The 20,992-nt window shown below is 39.4% G+C and overlaps 1 protein-coding gene across 7 annotated transcripts in view; it reads right to left on the bottom strand.

Moving 5' to 3' along the window:
- tcf7 (transcription factor 7) overlaps positions 1-5,825 on the bottom strand; it is a 71,225-nt gene extending 65,400 nt beyond the window's left edge. For 6 of the 7 annotated variants that reach the window (XM_022762617.1, XM_022762618.1, XM_022762621.1 and 3 more), the window contains exons 1-3: positions 5,442-5,825; positions 4,988-5,057; positions 3,380-3,486 (exon numbers count right to left, since the gene is read on the bottom strand). In XM_022762617.1, the coding sequence (XP_022618338.1) occupies positions 3,380-3,486; positions 4,988-5,057; positions 5,442-5,624 (360 nt within the window). In that variant the 5' untranslated portion in view covers positions 5,625-5,825. Of the gene's footprint in view, positions 1-3,379; positions 3,487-3,685; positions 3,790-4,987; positions 5,058-5,441 lie in introns of those variants that run through there. The other variant, XM_022762624.1, reaches the window with a different exon arrangement.
- Positions 5,826-20,992: the final 15,167 nt, after the last annotated feature.

Below are 20,992 nucleotides of genomic sequence, written 5' to 3'. Positions count from 1 at the left end.
ACTCATTGATGAGATATCAACATGGGGCACAGGAGCAAAGACAGAGACAGCCAGAGACAGATGGATGATTTAGTGTCTACATTCTTATCACTGGAAAGGCCCTATAAAATAATCAAAGCGAAACAATTAGTCAATAAATCAACTGGGCAAAAATCATCAACAATTCTTATAACTATGCTTCCATCTCCTTGAATGTGAGTATTTGCTGCTTTTTACATAATGTTTATATTAAATATTCATATATACATTTAGAAACTAAATGATTACTCAAAAAATATAATAAAAGGGTTTCTTCCTAGAAATGCCAACACTGTGATAAGAAACTACTTGCAAATTGTGAAACTTTCAAAGTCACTATGCCAAGACTGAAGGACAGCAGCCAGACACGAGATGTAACATGCGTCGCCGTGTCCCATATTAACACCACAACACTAGAAAAACACCAAACCGCCCTTTTTTTTCTGTCAGCCTCCCAGACCTATAGTTTCTGATCCATCTCTTCCATCCATAATCACCCCCCACCCATCCCCAAAACTTCTTAACCACTATTCTCGGGCCTTTCAAGTGGCAGGTAGACGGGGCCTGATACGTCGCTACCGCTTCACAACCAGCGGGCTAATTACAAGGGAAGCAGCAACAAGTGAGCATTGTGTGGAGTCTCGAAGACACACAGGGAAAGAAAGTGCTCTTTATCTTGCCACCACTAACCCCCCCACCCACCACCAGCCCCCATCCCACCCTCAACAAACACAATCTCTGAGAGGCTTTGCGTTGGCACTCCAGGGTTGGAGGAAGAGAAGAGAAAGAAGAGAAGAGAAGAGAAGAGAAGAGAAGAGAAGAGAAGAGAAGAGAAGAGAAGAGAAGAGAAAGAAGAAGAGAAGAGAAGATTGTGAGACAGAGATAAAAGAGGTGGAGACACATTGATGAACGACAAATACCATCACACTTGCTCACCGTGTTTGTCTAACGCGATGCCGGATGTACTGTGTTATGCAACGACAAGTATAAAGATGTTTAAGGAAATACGAGTACACTCGCTCGTACTAGTAGTTCATTCAATTATCTCAGTGTAGGTTTATGAGTAACAGACTTAAGGACGACGCTAACGTAATTGTTGTCTGTGTGTGTATCGTTCATGCTTTTAGGTGTAAAACTGAGGCCCGAACAAGTAGTGCTAGCTTTCTGTCAGATTTTCTTTCCAATAGAAATTAAAAACATCTTTAAAAGACAATTTTTTTCCATAAGATCAAAGCTTCTGGTTTAAAGTTAAACTAGACGAAGAACATATATATTATTCAAGTGTAAAAGTATTTTATAGTCCAATCGAGAATCGACATAGAGAGGGTTCCCTCTGTTTACTTGAAAGCTGTATTTCATATCATTTTATTTTACTTTATAAACCAGTCAAACCTCTGGTGGAGAAATGGATTCACAGAAAAAGACAAGAGCTCAAAAATTATTTTTTTTTAAATTCCGTGGAGCTTGAGCTATTTTTAGGGGAATGATTTTATTTGGGAGAGTGTAACAACAATCAGCTTCTTTTTTTTGACCCTTCAATGACCCATTCAAAACGTCCCATGACTAACAGCTGGGTCAGACATTGAGGAAGACAGTGGTGCAGACATGGCTCAGAAACTTCAAGGTGTCATTAGAAAAAATTTAGTAACTAATTAAAAAAAAAAAAAAAAAAAATCACATTTTCTGGCCATAAAGCCGATTCCTCATTCACTGTGCCTCGTATTAGACCAGCCTACAGTAAATGTGATCTCACAAACAGGTGTCTCTGCTGTTTAGCAACGTCTTGTCGACTAGAGCAGGGGGTTAATTCAGGCAACAGGATTACACAGCACGTGAAAAATGAATTAGGCACAACCGCTCATGTTTGGTGCAATTAGTCAGCCTATCCATGGATATTGGTTCTTATGGGTGACTTGAAGGGATTTTATGATTAATTTTTTAGGGCTGTCTGGCTGGATGAGTGATACTGCATACTTGAAATCCTTCCACGAGTCTTTCTGATGTTTCTTTTAGCGGTTTAACACGTAGAACAGCTATTAAGGCAGCAACAAACCTCTTGTCATTCACCCGGGTACAAACAGATGGAACACGTCATGTGAAACGGTTCATGATGACGACATCAATCATATTCCAACTTCAGCAAAGGCGTAAACAAAAACAAGCTCTTTTTCTGCTTTTCCCTCGTGAGGCTGCGGCACTTTGATTTCATTTCGCTCTGTTTTTAAGACCGCTTCATTTTATAAGGCAGTTAGAGGGGAAACAGCACAGTTCAAAGCCAAATTAGAACATATGTAAAGTTTGTGACTGATTTGCAGTGAGACTGTGATCTCACACTGACGGAGCCTCTTTGGAAACTAAATTAACCTTCACTGTGTTAACCTACCGGCAGGTTGATTTACTGTACAGATATATAAATTGATTGTTTCTGCTTTGCGGTGCGAAGAGGTGAGGGAGGTGTTTCTTGGGCTAAATTGACAGAGGTATATCAATTGCAAAAAAAAAAAAAAAAAAAAAAAAAAAAAAAAAGCTTAACTATTATCAATATTTAAAAATTCATATAGTACCTGTTTGCAGACAGGTAACTGAGATTAATCTACTGCTATTTCAAAACACTCTTATCTCTCAAATCTTAATTAGCAACAAAAGAATCATTAGACTGTTTGTATAAAAGGGTACAAATGGTATTTTTGTGAGAAATTAAGTCTTAGAGGGACCATAGTTGAGACCACTGTACGCCAATTGCATCTAATAAGGAGGATCTTGCTGATTTTTTAGCTGATGTGAGTTTAGAAATTTGCAACATCATATGAACAAAAAAATTATGAGGAAAAAGCAGAAATACCCAGAGGAAATGTTCATGCCTTTATCTAGACAGACCAGAAAAAAAATCACAGCCACTTTATCGCCCGTCATGTCCACACCATCTCTCTTACTACTGAATTCTGGTATTTGCTTCAGGCAAAAATAAAAAACTACTACTATACGGACACTCTGGCTCAAGATATTTTCATCCCTGAATGTATGTGCCTTTCTTATTTCCTCAGCAGTGGTGAGCTACTATGGCAAGAGCATCACCGCCAACACTGAATATTATTAAAAAAGTTCATCAAATGAAGCTTGTTTCCTTCTTGAAGCACAAAAAAAACCATGTGTTCGGTGTTTGATACCAGAGAATACAAATAGTAGCTGAAGTGCACAAACCTGCACTGCAGTCTAAAGTAGGACATCCACAAGAGCAGATAAGGACCACAGACTGCCCACAGCTACTAACACAAGAAACCATTTGGAGATAAAACAGTGACCAGTGCACTGCAGCCAGCAAAAAATCAAAAATCAAAAAATCAAACAGAAGTCGACTTACAGATGGAGAAACTGAGCTGTTGGGGAGGTAGGGGTCAGGCAGCATCAGGAATGGATACCCAGGATACGCCGGTGTCTTGTACATGCCTCCATCTTGCTGCTTCGACACTGAGGTCAGACACGAAAAAGAGAAAAACAAGAGTTACAAACTCAAAAACTTCAATATTTTTTTAATGGGACTATCTAAATTTTCAGTTTGTACAAGTTTTCCTTTATTTTCTAATGTCTCTGAGGGGGCAGGTTTCGGTTAAATAGGGAGTAAGAGAAACATATAAAGAATTAAAATAAAATAAAATCTGATACTTACTCCTACAATGTTGTAAAAAAGATTTAGCTGTGTGTCTCAGAACAAAAAGAAAAACTTGACATCCAAAATAAGCGTGCATACAAAGTAGGTCAACTATTTACAAGTGTTCTAGTTACTACATGTTATATCCTTGTATGAGCACAGACTACAATACTTGAGACAAAAGCGTTACAAGCGTCACCTAGCCTGAGAGGCGTGAACTCCTGTTGCCTATGTGTTAATTTATCTCTCACCACCACCCATATTAAGCATCAGAGGGTCAGCTATAACCAGATTACACCTGGTCTGTATGAGATACAGAGAGAAACACTGAACTTTTTTTTTTTTTTATTGTTCCAGTCTGATCACCTGTCACTGCTGAGCTTTTCTGAAGGTGCCAAAAACGTGGCCAGAAACAGTGTTACAGAGAATGAAATAATGCAATCACGCAATCACCATCATTCAGGGTGGTGCAAAATGTTTTTCTGTGAGTTTCACTTTTTCTTCAAGACCCCGTCAAATAGGTGCATTTGTAACCACAAATCCACATATGTTGAGGATTTTGCTCAAAGAAACAATGTGGGAAGATTTTTCCATTTAGAAATGACTGAAATTAGTTCTTTAACTTACTACAGCCTACAGTGAGGCCTGTAATTAAAACTGCCATGTATGGGAGCTAAAGTGGAATCGCTCTGTTCTTTTGGGTGGTATCCTTAAAGAGAAAAAAAGCTAAAATAAATCTCTCAAGGAACCTGGCTGACACCACTTTTGGCAAAGTCTGGCAAGAGCTACACTGCAAAAAATGTCAAGGGTTGACTCTCAAAAAGCCTGTAAATCTAAAGGGTGTTGAAATACATGAACGTAGGGAAGATCACGCTGTCAGTATAAAGACATCTTAAAATATTTGCTATGTACTGCTGAAGAGGGTAATTATCTCAGCCAGAGTCCATGTTTCAATAAATAACTTTTAAACACATTTAAAGCAGATCATTTCTACGTCAATCTCTCTTGAGTCGAGCTACTTTGAAACAGAGACAGAGGAAATCTCATCACCAAGTGATAGATTTGAGAGATAATGTAGAGAGCTGACGACTGTGGCGGTTTGCAGTGTACACCTGAAAACAAACTCCTTGAAGGTAGTTTTAATGCAGCAACACGTGTCCCCATGACCAAAATACTCTTTACTTTGACACAGTGTATCTGGGGTGGGTGGGGGGTGGGGGGGGGTTCATCGCTTCTCAGCCGTTTCCTCAGATAGTATAGTGGCTACTCAAACCGGATGAGAGCGAGTTGTGTTTGTGTTTTTAGTTTTCTTGTTCTTACCACCGTCAAGGTGCTCCCGGTGTTTCTCTGCGAAGCCCCTCTGCTCGCCTTGCTGTCCCCGTCTGACCGCCTGGAAGGGACCGACAACAAATACAGGCTCAGAGAATCCAAGAAAAAAGTAAAGAAAAAGGCGATTTGCCCCGAATTAAAACAACCACACAAGTGCTATGGAGTGCCAGAGAGTGAGGGTGACTCTATCATAGGCCTAGTTTATGTTGTGTTTCTTTTTGTTCACCTCTGATAGGCGATAGCATCCCTGTCCTGTTGGCTAGTAAACCTCTGGCAGCCTGGGAATTTCACTACTGTAACCCTGAAGGCAATTCATTTTGGCCTCATTCAACGCTTGTCAGCAGCGTGTAAAATAAAACAAGCTTTCATACATACTTCACACACACACTCTCCCTCTCTTTCTGTGTGTGTATATATGCACTCACACACACTCTGTGCCACCTACCGCTGCGCTCGGACTTTGATTTATTTCCGACTCGTTCACCAGAGAGGACTTGAGGTCGGCCAGGTCTCTCTCCGTGAACGCATTTTCTTGGATTTTCTCCTCTTGCTCTCCTTCGTCTTTGAACGATATCATCTCATCATTCGCTCCCAGGTCGTCCCCGCCGCCGCTGCTGAGCTGAGGCATGTCTACGTCCCCCCTTGCGATATTTCACACTTTTTTTTTAAAAAAAAAGAGGACAAAATAACAATAACAAGAAAGTATAAATAAAGAAAAGAATCAGGGGACTTTTGCGTTAAATCTCCTCAGTCTGGGGCGCCTCCAAAGTGCAGAAACCCCCACCGCATACAGAAAAAAAGTTGAGATGTGGCGTCCCCCGGCTGGTTGGTCGGTAGAGGACTAATGTTTCCCTACAACAGCAAACAGCTCATTTGAGCCCAAGACACTAGGCATCAAAGGGCGCCGACCGGATGATTGACAGGTCCGATGACTTGTTGGGGGGTTGTACGATTGTTTCGGCAGAGGCTGAGGCTCTTAAAGAGACATCACCTCCCTGAGCTCAGCTGAACGGGCATTATTCATGACTTCCAGGGGCGTGTTCACACCATCCACGGTCCCCTGGCTGCAGGAGTCTGCTGCTGCATTTTGCCACCAAACCTTCACTTAAGAAAAACAAATGTTTCTCCGAGGGAAACACTGAGGTTGTGTAGATACAGTGGCTGCAGGCAAAAAATGTTCATCCTGATACTTTTGTTCAGTAGGCTATTTTGGTCAGGATTACTCATCGTGTGTTATGGTTTCAGGAAACATAATCATTTTATTTTGCATCTGAACCCTTTTTTTCATTATTTCCAATGGTGGAATGTAACTAAGTACATTTACTCAAGTACTGTACTGAAATACATATTTTAGGTACTTTATTTTAACATTTCTGCTTCATGCTACATTATACTACTACTCCATTACATTTAGCCTATCTGAAAGATAGAGTTACTTTTTGCATTTAAAGAAGATTATGATTGCTAATAAAATATGATTCATTGTTAATGATTAAAACTACCCAACAGATAAAAAAATAATGAAAATTAGCAGTATAATGCTACGTACACATTAAATCATAACAAAATACATTATAACACTCACAGGGGCCATTTTTATGCATTTAATAAGCTATGTTGTGCTGGTGTTGCTAGGTTATATTTTTTATTTAAGAGGCAAAATTTTATATCTTTTACTAGTGATGTGTTTTACAGTGTGATATTGCTTAAATAAAATAAATGAATACAGATTATTTCTTAAAGAAGCTCCTGCCAGAGTTAGTTTTTCATTCATTTCCTTTTACTCAGATTTTATTTTCTATTTACAATATTGAAATGATAATCACTACCTCATTAGTTTGCAGCTCAGCCTTAATCCTAAATCAAAGTTTACACAGAATCTGCACTTTTTTTGTCATCAACTGGTTTAAAACCAAATTATCTCCAAATGATAATGATCCACAATGAGGAGCTAAAAGTCATTTTTATATTCAAATGTGGGGAAAAGGATTTTCTTCTCTAATGTGGAGCCAGTTCATTATCTTCTATGTCGCTCTTTACAGAGCTTCTTTTTGAGGTTTCCCTGCATTTTTATCCAACGGAACTTCAGTTTTGGTGATGCTATTGCAGATTTAGCAGGATTTTAATTGAAAGTATAATACTTAAAGTCAAAAGATTATCCAGAGTGGAATCATGAAATTTACAAATAGTAGTAGGCTAGTTTTTTTTTTTTTTATCAGAGGAGGTTCCTAAGTGAGGCTCATCTAGGGACAGGCTTTGCAAACAGGGTATGAAAACAGTGGCATGTGATCCATGCTTGTCCCTATAAAATAAACATTGAATAGATTTTTTTTTTAAAACAAACTTCATGATCTTCATGTCCTTCATCCCAAATACCTATACTTTTTTATACAAGTGTGGGTGTGGAATATTATCTGCACACATACATTAACATTAAATAGTGAGCAACCATTAGTTGAAAGTTAATCTGCAACTATTTTGATAATTCATTAATCAGCCAAACATTTGATGGTTTCAGCCTCTCAAATGTGAGAATTTGTTGCTTTTTCTTGTCTTACATTATTGTAAATTGGATATTTTGGGATTTTTCTGTTGATGTCAACTTGAGCTAGTGATGGGTAACTAATACTGTTTTATGATATTGTAAAGACCAAATGTTTGAAGTTTATTCAAAAATATAATTGACAGAGAAAATGAAAAAAAAGTTAGTTGCAGCCCTAATTACATAAATGAATTATTTAAATGAATGAAAGAATAAATGAACATGTGGGACAATACATTGTAAATCTATGTTATGTGTATTCACCTCCAAATCAAATGTTGTCAGCTGTTGACAACATTGATGAAAATGAACTCAAAACACACACACACACACACACACACACACACACACACACACACACACACACACACACACACACACACACACACACACACACACACAAAATTACTTTCACTTTTGTGTACTGTGCTTTACCAAAGAGATGGCAGCCTGATGACAGAGACAGGGGATCCTATCAGCTGCCTCTTTTACCTGAAACCCCACCCTCTCTTACTTGTGACTGGTTTACATAAAATATGTACGTAGTCATGAGCACTCATCCCAAAGGATGTCCATTTAGTAATTCCTAACAATTATACAGGTCTATCAAGCAAAAGATAGCTGTATTTTCATTGTTTAAAATGTTTTGTCTTTCAAGTTAGTTGATAACTTTGGGAATTAAACATTGTAGGCTTTACTTCTATCCCAGCAGTCCTTTTGTAGTGGCTGTTGTCACACTGTTCAGTCGGTAATTTTCACATTTTGGAACAAAACTCCTCATTTGCATCGACAGAAAAATGGCAGCTCAGGCAAGAAACAGCAAAATGTAGGACATTCTGTGAAAAACATCAGAAGGCACGGCAGGCTCATCAATAACGGAGGCACAGCATGTTTTTGGCTGGTCCTTACATCCCCCAGATTTTGTAACAGTCTCCAAAACAGCAAAAAAGTGCTAGCTATTGCAACTACTTGATTGGAGGAGGGAAAGAAGAAAAAAAAAACATAGTTCAAAGATGTAGACTTAAAGTTCTGATGTCTTATCAAACTCAAACTTCCCCTATTTTCCTCCCCATGCCAATGCATTTTTAATGCTGATACAGTAGCATAGCTGTTCTTCAGAGTTTTTAATTGAGAAATATTTATACACTCCCATGCAGTGACTTAATATTTGACTTAATCTGAGTCGGTTGCCTTGAATGAAAATGATGATCCACAGCTGGGGAACAGAATTAAATACAAACAGAAAATGGGCCTGGTATTTGCATAAAACTGCATATTTATACAATATCGTTGATGCATATTAATAAAAAGATTAAAATGAGCAGTTTTAATGTATGCAAATCTAAATTATAAATGAGTTGTTTAAACTCCTTGTTTATTCGCCTTGATTAAATATAGACAGCTGTTTTTCCAGAGAGACAGCACCTCTCTATGCGGGCCACTGCCTCATGAGCTCGCCGCACTCTGATCTGAACAGTTTCCGATGAATATCTGTGCTGATAGTTACACACATTCATCACATGGGTTCACAGGTTCACCTCAGGCAATAAGCTGTGTTCAGCCTGTCTGTCTCTCTCACAGACAGATACACAAAACAAATCCAGAAATGAACACACTCTCTCTACCCATGCCTTCTCTTCTTGAAATACTTTGAGGCACTCTGACCTACAAACACTCTCTCTCTCTTTGTATCTGTCTGTCTCTCTCACTTTCTCTCTCTCTCTCTCTCTCTCTCTCTCTCTCTCTCTCTACTCTCTCTTTTTTTGCTATGAACAGTTTGATTATTCTTGTCAGATCAGAGTTGTATTTCAAGATCACACCACTCTGCCTTACCAGACCAGTTTTTTCTGGGTTTTTTTTTGTGACTTACAGACACACCTTGTGCATCCTTTCTCATCATCTTTTATCTTGTGCTCTAATGACTGTCGTGACATTAGACATCATCTGTTGGCAGGAAAGGCCAAATAAGGAAACATGAGCAGATAGAAGATAAGCAGCCCACACAGAAAACAAAAAGATGCGTCGCTGCTGTGACCCCAGGAGGCAAGCTTCTCACACTCAGACACAGATACGAGTTCTATATCTGAACATGACAAAGACTGTGGTTGTTCTGATAATGGAAACACGTTTGATGCAGAGATGTTTATGTTTTTTGGTTATTAAAAGCCAATAGAAAACTAGAGGAGCAAAACCTGTGCAGTAATTCTAAGCTTTAAAGACATGATTATATCTAGAAAACAAATGGGGTAGTGTTGGTATTTATGGTCCAGTTAAAACTATTTATTATAACGTACTACTCGAAATGCATGCATTACATTTCAGTTAGAAAAATCTAAAAGATATGTTAATATTGCATTCTGTTAGACCAGTTTCCAACTTTGGGATCCAGACCCCCACAAGAGGCTGCAGGATAAATCTGAAAGTCCAAGAGACAGGAGAGGACAACAGAAAAAAATTTCTATATGTGACACAAATGTGTTTATTTTTTCAGACTTTAATCACTTTTTTGTTCTGTTCCTTGTGAACTACTTGATATTTTTTAATCTCTTCAAGCCTCTGAAAGGTATTCAAATAAAACAAGGAAAAAAGCGCAATCTTTGGTTGAAATGGTCACAACTGGTAGACACATGCGTTGAGTCCCTGGTAAGTCTTGCTTCAGTTTAAGGGGTCACAAGCCAATGAGGTTGGGAACTTCAGTATTAGACAACACACAGTGTTGATAGGAAATAAAAGGGGAAACAGGATAACATCTTTTGCTCTTGCCTCAACCCAAATGTGTTTTTAAAGAAAGATTAACAGTCCAAATGAATAATGCCACTCAGTGCAAAGTACACAAACTTCACTTTACTTTGCTTTACAGCGCTGACAGTGTGTAAAGAACTCATTTAATATGTGATGATAATTCCAACGAGTCCTTTTCCATTGCTTAATCATTAGTGGGGGGAAATGTTCTTTCTATAACATGTTTTTTTTTTTTTTTTTTTACAAAGATGAATCACAGTCGGTTCAAAAAAAGATTATATACTATGCTTTCTAAAGCAACATCAGGCGCATTAAAGCTGCAGAGTAATTAAATCATGTCCTTTCATTGGGGTTAAGCCACATCCAAGCGAACAGCTCTTAACTGGAACCACTTGTGTGCTTTTTATTGGTAGTTTTCCTACAATCAAAACCATGTCCTTCAAGGCAGCATCCAGCCAGCAATGTGGAACCTCGACAAATCTTTTCAACAGTTTTATTTTGTGTATGAGGTCCTGCTATGAAGCAGTGAACTAATCTAACAACAATCTAAAACATAAAATATTTGACAATAATGCGGTTTTAGTGAGATTAAAGATTACGATTGATTTATGTTTAATTGTTTTTGAATATTAAGTGGACCAAGATAACCACCAATCTGCATGCAAGAAAAACTAATAGGTTGCAGAGGATTATGTTTGGGTTGTGCGGAGTAGAATAAGGGTTGCCTTCACCAGCTATTATCTGAGATATGTCTTTAGTGACAGCCTGTATTAGAAATTTGTACAAAAGCTTTTTGTTTGTACGAGAGAGTTTGACTGAAGAAGTAAACTGATGGGATGCCACAGAGAACATGGGAGGGTGGGTTCGATTTGTGTAGGAGGCTGAATAACCTTTGAATCACTTCAGAATATCACACACTTACTTAAGAAGTGGTACACAGAGACGGAAACATAGCACTAGTAACACGGTTTACCATCAAGAATAAAGGTTACAGAAGCCATCTTGAGACGAGGAGCTGATCATTTTGAAAGTGAAGGAAAGAACAGGGAGGAAAAAAAAAAAAAGAGTGGTCCTTTTTCTCCAGCAGCTACCGTTAAGATGTCCAAGACACTCAACTTGCACCTATGAAACCGCTCACTGGCCGATAATACAAAACTGGTCTCAGCTCTCGTCTGCATGAATGTGCTGAAAAGGGAAGATACTAGCTCAGCATAATAAGCCCAAATAAAAAAAAAAAAAGAGGACTTGACTTGAGAACTTGATATCTTGTGCCAGATAATGAGGCTTGTTCAAGTTCTAGTTTGCTGAGTGTTTGCTGATTTGAATGTGTCTGTCTCTTTTGATTTAGCAGAATGCAGTCCCTTTACCTCTTCGTTAGCTCCTTATCAAACATTTATGAGTTGATAGCACAGATCTTTGGAGGGCTTTGGGGGTGAAATCAACAAACATAAACAGTGGAGGAAAAGAGCTTTGAAAACACATCGCTGGTCTTCAGTGGAGGATCAGTGGACGAAGTTGCAAACACTTTTATTTACGACTTTGTGTCTATAGCACAAGATCTGAGATGTAATTAATATATATTTTATCTCGTCCCGAGCAACTTATAACATGTCCGGCAGTAAGTTCAGCAACTACATCAAAAAAGTAGTATAGTAAATGTATAGTATAGTTAATGATACATAAATGAAGTAGTTTGATAATATAATGTTGCTCATCTAGATCACATGACAAAACTACAAGCTAAAGATCAGTTTCCAATAGATTTATTATGAAGAAATGCTAATGAATCTTTTTACGGAACCATGCTCATCTAATGGATGACAAATCCATTTAAAGCACAAATTTAAATTTAAAGCACAAATTGAAAATAATTAAATAAATAAATGAAATCCAAACTATAAAACTCGTTTTCTTTGGGCAACTGAGGACTTGATTGCTGTGTTTCACTGAGTCTGATCCAGGGATCGTCTTCTGAAATGGCTTTGTTTTCCTTCATTTTGAGCTATCCCGAGGAGGAGATGCCCCCTTTTCATTTTTTTTTATTTTGAACAGTCTTTATCTCTGCATGGAGCAAAACCCTTCAGATGCCTGCACGCAGCCTGCTCACTTCTCAGAGGAAAGAGCGAGCAAACTGTGGTTGGAACAGCTCCATCTTCGCTCAGGCCTGCTTCAGTTCATGAACTTTTTAAAGACGTGCATTAACAAATCATGCTCCAGCTTATGAAAAACAGGTCTGATAGTGACTGGAAATAGCAGCAAAAGAGCTTCTGCGTCACGCTCTGTCACCACACACACACACACACACACACACACACACACACGAACACATGCGCCGCAAGGTTTGTCTCAGTGTGTTGCTGAGTTGACTGAGGTGAGGTGAGGTGATTTGCAGGTTGAAGCATCAGGGTTGAAGGCAGCTCCGGAGGTTGGAAGGTTGTTTTTGATGAATGTATTCCATGACAGGTTGCCGGCAACTTGCTTAAAATGTTTAGACTGTTTAAAGTTTACATCACAGACAAAATAATCTGTATGGGACTGTTTTCACACTGACAAGCCAGTGATTATCCTGTAATATGAAATATTCATGTAACCCTGCAATGATCATATAAGACCAAAATGAAATAATGGATACCAAGAGAGGAAGATGGCTTTGTAGTCATAAATATTTCCCTTTTCCCTCAGTTTCAGGGCATGTAAGATGATACTTGTACGTTCTTTCCAACATGTCTCTGAGCAATCCAGAAAACATAAAATAAAATCTGTTTTTGAATGTATCTACAGTATAAACAGATTGTAACTATTTTTAATCTGTTACTGAATAGACTATCTGTCAAAACCCAGAGATGCACTCATTTATCCCCTTTTTTTTCTCCTACATCCAAGTAAGGATTCAACATATGGAATTGTCCTAAATAAGACAGTTTACAAATGTGTAATGCTGCCGTTTTTGTTTCAGACATCTACTTTTTCCACGCTGTAATGGTTGAGTTCACTCTGCGTGTATTGCTTAAGAAATACAAGAGCGTTTTCTACTGGGAATCAGATGTAGACAATTAGTGTACAATTACTTATACACTATAGAGCTTTGTCTGTGTAGTGACATACATAGATTAGTTGGATTTGCATAATACAATATAGTGTATGTGGAAAGATGACAATACAACAGTTTTGAATTAAAGTGTTTAACTACAGAAATGAAGATAATTCATTCAAAACTGACTGTCATGTTATTGAGTTTCGGTCTTATCATTCATCCGGTTGTTTGAGCATACATGTTAGATAATTCTGCTGTCATTTCAGCTGCTGGTAGAATCACCTGACCGGCTCCACCTCACTCACCTGCTCACCTGTTCCCTATTCCCTCATTAGCTCCAGAATATATAAACACCAGTCCGTTTCCAGTTCCAATCTCTGCCAGATTGTCTTTGCGCCATGTGCCTTCCAGTGCTCTGTTCTTTGATCCTGTTTCTGACCTTACCGATGTTTTTTGGATTCTTTGTACTTTGTTTTCCTGCTTGGATTTTTGTATCCTTATTTTTTTCTTTAAGAAAAGACTCTTTACTTTTACATCTGCTTTCGGAGTCATGCTCTTTTGTCCCCTTTCTGAGAAATGTGACAATACAATCTGGCAACCTTGAATTCAGCGGACTTGGTCCCCGGTGGGAGCTGATGGCTCTTCATTGCAGCACCTCACCTCGGCAATGGGAAAGATACAAGACTTCTGCAATCGCCACAGAAAGTAAGTGAAACAAAGCTCTTGATGGCCACCTCCTCGCCTTAGTCACCCACCACACAGCTGCACACAGTGCACCTCAGCATGTTAGGTAACCATCATTCACATGCCCTTCAACTTCCAGTAATTCTTGGTTACCCATGGCGAGCTAAACACAATCCCCACTACTACTGGGGTGATTTTAGGCTGGCGTGAGCACTGTCATGCTGTCTGTCTGTCTCCTGTCCCTAGTTCTGCCTCTCAATCTGAGTTCCCAGCATGCATGTGGGGACATGTAAGAGAGATCCTACAGAAACTCCTAAAGAACCAACTCTTCGTGAAAGCAGAAAAGTGTGATGTTCATGTCCCAGATGTTTCATTCTTGGGGTTTGTGCTCAGAGAGTCAAGCATCCAGATGGACCCGGTCAAGGTCCAAGCAGTCACGGAATGGCTTCAGCCCACATCCCGCAAACAACTTTAGCATTTCCTAGGATTTGCCAACTCCTAGAGATGCTTGGTCTGGAATAACAGCTCCATGGATGCTGCCCTCACAGCTCTTACCTCCTTTAAGATCCTTTCTCCCGGTCTCCCTCTGCAGAGGTAGTGCATATGAGTAGCTCAAGCGACGCTTCACCTCTGCCCCCATTCTCACTCTCCCTGATCCTTCCAGGCAGTTTGTGGTGGAGGTGGATGCCTCTGACAGGGGGGGGGGGCTCCTCTCCCAACACTCAGCAAATGATCAGGGGGCGCACCCTTGCACCTTCTTTTCCTGGAAGCTGTCATCTGCAAAAAAGAATAAAGACAAAGGCAACCTGGAGCTGCTGGCAGGCAAGTTGGCACTGGAGGAATGGAGATACTGGCTCGAGAGGGTGGAACTTCCCTTTATTGGTTTGGCTTCATTTCACTCTCTTCTACCTCCGAAGTTCCAAGAATGTCAAACCTGACGCCCTTTCTTGCCAGTTTCAGAGGGAAGAGAACCCTGTGGAGACAGAGGAAATACTTCCCCCTTCCTGTGTGGTTGGAGCACTAGGACATTTAGGGTAAGGTCAAACAGTCTCATTCTGATTTCCCTGCACCCAGTAACAGCCAAACTGAACGAGACAGCCATGAGATGGAAACGGCCCAGTGGTCTCTCATGCTCCTTCCTCCTGGGCCAAGCAACTGTTGGCTGTTAGGAGACGTGTCTTGAGGGGGAGGTTCTGTCATGTTTTCGAGTTTCAGTCCACACATTCATCCTTTCATTCATTCAGTGCAGTCTTTTGTGCGTACATGTCCTAATTCAGTCATTTCAGACTGCTTGGATATTTGTATATCTTTGTATATCTTTTTCTCTCAGTAAAGACTTTACTTTTACGTGAGTTATACTCTTTCTGAGAACCGATGCACTGACCTTGGATCAGCTTGGTTTTGGTTACATTAGAGGAGGAGGAGGAGGAGGATCAGGCTTTGGCCTTCGGTCTACAGGTTACTGTGCCCTCCACACGCTCACACACATACATAGACATATGCGTGCGCGCGCACACACAGACACACACACACACAGACACACACACACACACACACACACACACACACACAGGGAGAGACGTGCTGTAATCTGGGAGGCAGGAAACAAAGGGCCTCGTTAATGCAGAGACTCGCAGGGGCCTTTGATGTGGAGCCAAGCCATTCACTCCTCGCTCCACACACACACACACACACACAGACACACACACACAGACACACACACACACACACACACACACACACACACACACACACACACACACACGCAGACATGCACATGCAGCTTTTTTACCACAGAACGTGTGAAACACACTTTTGCAAAAAAAAAAAAAAAGAAAATGCTGAAAAGACTGTAGTCTCCCTGAGTTGAGGCAGTGTGCCTGCTATTTAAAGCTTGATACATTAGTGTTGGCTGATTCAAATCTAAACACACTCACACACTGATGAACCACAAAGCAGCAGCTTGGCTCAATGGAAACAAACTGTTTTTTCTTTTTCACTGCACATTTTCACTCCAGTGTGGTGATATTAATTCCCACCATTGCCATTTACTTTCAGGAAAAAAAAAAAAAAAAGTAATCTCATCTCGCAAAATGAAAAGGTCAGAACAATTGGTAATACCATAGTAGCAGTAGTTGCAGTAGTATGAATAGTAGTACTAATCAGAAAGACAGGATTTACCAGGTAGTACATTATTTACACAGTACATTTATCGTCTTACAGACTAGTATTTGCGATCGTGGTAGCAGTATAGTTTAGTAGAAGTCATAGTCATATTAATTGCAGTTGTAGAGGAAGTAGTGCTAATAGCATTAGGTACAGTTATGGCAATAAGGAGGGTGGAGTAAAAGCTTTTGTCCTGTGTCCAAAGGTGCACGCGCATGAATGACTCTGAGCTGTAGGTCACTCAGCAGCAAAAAAGGTTTGAAAAGAGAGTAGGGATTACATGACTGACATACTGTACACTGAGCATTTTACATCCAACATAATAAAGCGAACCCATAAGGCACTAAATTAGCCACAAATAAGTATTCAGTGGGCTTTGAGATCCAGCAGCCTCCAGTAAGTTCAAAACACATTCATAAACTAGAAAGCCAAGGCCAGTGTCAAACAACATACAACAGACTTCAGAGAAAAAAAATTCAAATCCATAGTAAATGAGCCGGATCTGCTCTGAAATTTAATGGTTCTTCCCTGGCCCATGCACCCTCCCCTCTCTCCACCAGGTTTGTATACAACTAACAAATAAACAGACATGGGTGAAAACACGACCTCCTCTGCGAAGTTAAAAATGCACACATAATACTCTGACCACTTCAAATTGTCTTCTCTATCTGAAGAGGTTTATTTGATCAATTTTATTTCCTTCTGCATAAAAATGACCGCTAAATATGAAATGTGCGAGTGAGAGCCACACAAGACGCTCGCTATACAGCAGATCTGTATGAAAAATTGTTTTAATTAGGTTCAATTTCCCCACCAGCAAAAGCATCAGAGATTTATTAAGACACAGAATGTACATATACGTTTTTTCTTTCAGTGGTTCGGTTTCTATGCTTAATACATTAGGCTATTGTTTCAGTCTTTGTTGATTTAAAGCAGCAGGACAAGGTCTTTAAAAAAAGAAGAAAAAAAGTCACATAGTTGATGTGAGTCCAGATGAACCCTGTGATGAAAAACATACTTCCCTATAATAAAGGGATGTTCGTGGGCATCACTGAAACAACAAAAGAGATGCAGTAATAGTAGTATTTGTGGTCGTCAAAATTTAAAACTAAAACTGGTTACAGTAGTAAGTGGAACAGTTGTGACCAGTGCTGTGCAAGTTCACACTTCACAAGAGCTCAAAGTTCAGTTCACACAAATTAAAATCAACTAGTTCATGATCATAGTTCACAAGTTGGAAGTTTGGAAAGGGGAAGTTCATAGTCCCAAAAAAGCTAACTGATTAATTTCTTCTGTGTTTTTTTTGTGTGTGTTTTTGTAATGTGCTGCTCTGAGCTATTCTGTTTCAGTATAACCAACACATCCATCCCCATCCCCCAATCATTGCCACTTTACTCAATACGAGAATCACAGTCAGCAATTGCTTTAAAAAGCCAACAAAAACCAATGTGAGTATTTGTTTTACCATTTAAGCAATGTGTCATAAAGCAGAACAACTGAAGAAGTGTAGGCTACATAGATAAATGTTAAGTTGAAAAAGTAAAGGTATAATGTAGAATGCAATGATAATTTTAGTTAGCCTGCATGAATCCCATTATCCGATGCTGACCCCATTACAGTTGCTAGCTGAAAGATGTGCTGCGATTTCAGTTGGATCCGGAAATTGTCAGGTGCCACCTTAAAACACAGTTCTTCTTCTTTTGATGTTTTTTTTTGGTGGTTGTCAGCTTTCTTTGTACATTCCTGCCACCTTCTGGTGCGTCAGCGTTGGAGAGAGTTAACAACACTCACGTTCACGTTAGCCAGTGGCCTGGTTCTAGTGAAGGCAATGTTGGTCTGTTGGTTCACAACTTTGATCCAAACTGAAATAGCTCAACAACTATAAGATGGATTGCCATGAAATTTAGGGCAGACATTTATGGTCCTCAGACGATGAATCTTTGCAACAGATATTCAAGGTCTTTTGAAGATAAAAAATAATAATAAAAATAAAATAAAAATGATGTGATTATGACTTGATGCTCGGACTTTACGTTCTAGCGCCATCAAAATTTCAGTTTGCCAAACAATTTATGAGATTCCCCTCAACCTCAGCTGTGCATTCATCATAAACATCATAAACAACATATTAGCACTGTCATTGTGTTTGTTAAAATTGTTATTGTCGTTGTGGTAAACTACTCCTGTTATGATTGTGTTTATTTATTGTTTAGAATCATTTTCATATCTGACTATTCTATTTCATATACAACATTTCCATGGTAGCAGTTGTGGCTGGAGCAGTATAGTGATGTTAGTGTAATTATGATAATTATTTGCACTATTGTCATCAGTATTGTTGCTGTTTTTATTATGCTAGCTGAGTGGCTAATCCCTCCTCCAGCATATTGTGATGCAGGAAGCTGCAGCTGTCTGGTTAGTGTGGCCGTGCTGTTGTTCTCCTCTGCTGAACCAACCTGATATTAGTGGTTAGTGTGTTCACCACAGCTAGAGAGGCCCGACTGTGTCTCTGATGAAGGTTCTGCCCAGAGCCTCATGTCCCAGGAAACAACACACTGCATGAAACACGACATTAATAATCAAAGTCTCGTTCCTCTCTTCTTCTTTATTTACTGTTTGATGTCACAGATCTGCCCAGTTTTTAATTTGATGTTTTTATTTCATTTACTTTTCGCTTCTTGCATTACTTCTGTATAATTTTGCCTTGTTAGTTCGGTCTCTAATGAATTTTAGGGGAATAAAAAGAGGCAAACACAGTCATCTGCTTTCAATGGTGAAACCAGATTGAAATTTACAAAAATTTTGATGGAGGTGGTATAGTTTATAATACGATTCTGACTCTGACTTCAGCTTTCTTTACTGAAATAGAAACATTTGCCTACTTTGCATAAAGATTGTAGCATTTATTTATTACAATAAAACTGTTTCCTTTAGCTGCAGTAGCCTTCAAATACAGCTGATTGTCTTTCATATTTTTTGTTCTTTTTTTATAGTTTACCACCGTAGAAGAGCTGTAAAGTTAAAACAGATTTATAATCCTTTTAGAATAAACTCACGAGCAGGCTTCACACTTCCCCGTTCATAGCCTCCCTTGAAAACCAAGTTGTTTAAAATTGTAACTGAACCAAATCTCAACATTTATCTTAGCTGCATCTACATTTACATACTGGTCTACTCAGCAGCCAAGAAGCTGGAAAACGGTAAAATATCATAAAAAAAAAATCACTTTGTAACTCTCACAAAGAGGAATTTGTGGTGATGCCTGGGGAGGCAGAGTTAAAAGTTTTTACTTTGAAAAAAGCAAGGAGACAAAAATCCAAGCAGGCAAACAGAGTACAAAGGGTTGGGTTGAGGCAAAATCCAAAAAAACACAGGCAAGGTCCAAAACATGATCCAGATCAAAACAGACAAGGCAAGGAACAGATCACCAGAAAACTAAGGCACATGACACAAAGACAATCTGGCAGAGAGCAAGTGAAAATGGAGCATTTTATATACTAGGGAGCTAATGAGTGAATGGGGAACAGGTGAACACGAAATTGGGGAGGAGGAGCCCAAATTCAACTGTTTGGCAGTGCGTATACTGCATATCCTACATTTTTATGATCAGTCCAAACCACAAAGGGGTTGACCTTGGTCCATTTGGATGCCCACCCTCTGAGCAAAAATCCCAAGAAAAAAACTTTGGAGGCATGAAACTCACACCTTTCTGCTGTCACGAAGAGTCGGACCCTTCCTATGTTTCCCACGTTCTTCGGCGGGAATCTGGAAAACACTAGAAGATCATCAAGGTAGACAATGAGAAATATGTTTAGCATGTCCGTGGGTACATCGTTCATGGGGTGAGGAAGACTGCAGTCCTCGATAATCAATGCATGGATCAGTCAATGGTAGAGCAGGACAGAGAGTGTGGGCGGCTACATCCATACCAAAGTCCTTATGGGCCTTAAGTCTTACCACTTGGCAGTCCCCCCCCCCAAATAATTCGGGCTAGTACGATCAGGCCCCTATCTAAATGAACGGGGAAAGAGCTAAAACTTCACTTTCAATGGTCACTGGGACATAAAAACTGCATGTATAGAATCACCAGTCAAATCTGATTAAAAGAAATGCTTAATATGCTTTTAAAGGTTTATAATGCTTTTCCTCACAGGTTATATTTCTACTACACATGTGCAAGGTTTTGTTTGTGCCAGTGTAAGAACGTGATTGGCTTGATATGTTATTCGCTTTGGCGAGTATAAAGCAGACGATTGGCTTATTGGGGGAGGGGTGGAACATGTGTCATAGAACTGCCATCTTCAGCATTATGGACGTTTCTCTTCATGATTGTTTAAGCGGTTCGTCTCTCTCTTACAATGTCTCTGTCCATACTGAATCAGTGGGGAATCTTAAGGGTGCAGAAGTGGTGGTTACGATGACCACACACACACACACACACACACACACACACACACACACACACACACACACACACACACACACACACACACGCACACACACTCCATGACTTTACATTGCATGGACTTACATTAATTCCCTGGAGACTTCTACTTGCCTTACTCTATCCTTAAACCTTAAAACATGTCTTCACCTTAAATATTTATCAATCATGGGGACTTGCTTGTCCCCACAAGGAAGACAAGTCCCCACAATGTTATTGTGTAACTAGATTTAGGTCCCTGCAACATCAATGCTACGTGGACCACACACACACCCACACACATTGAATCCATCACATAAACATGACTGATCCTCTAAAATATTGATTTTAAGGAAAAAAACCTTTACATGTAATATTTTACAATAACATAAAATTTATACATTC

The sequence above is a fragment of the Seriola dumerili genome, unplaced genomic scaffold (genome assembly GCF_002260705.1).
Source record: "Seriola dumerili isolate Sdu_G_001 unplaced genomic scaffold, Sdu_1.0 BDQW01000449.1, whole genome shotgun sequence".
Classification (NCBI taxonomy): Eukaryota; Metazoa; Chordata; class Actinopteri; order Carangiformes; family Carangidae; genus Seriola; species Seriola dumerili.
Note: the sequence above shows the minus strand (reverse complement) of the source record. Positions and strands in the feature narration are given on the sequence as shown.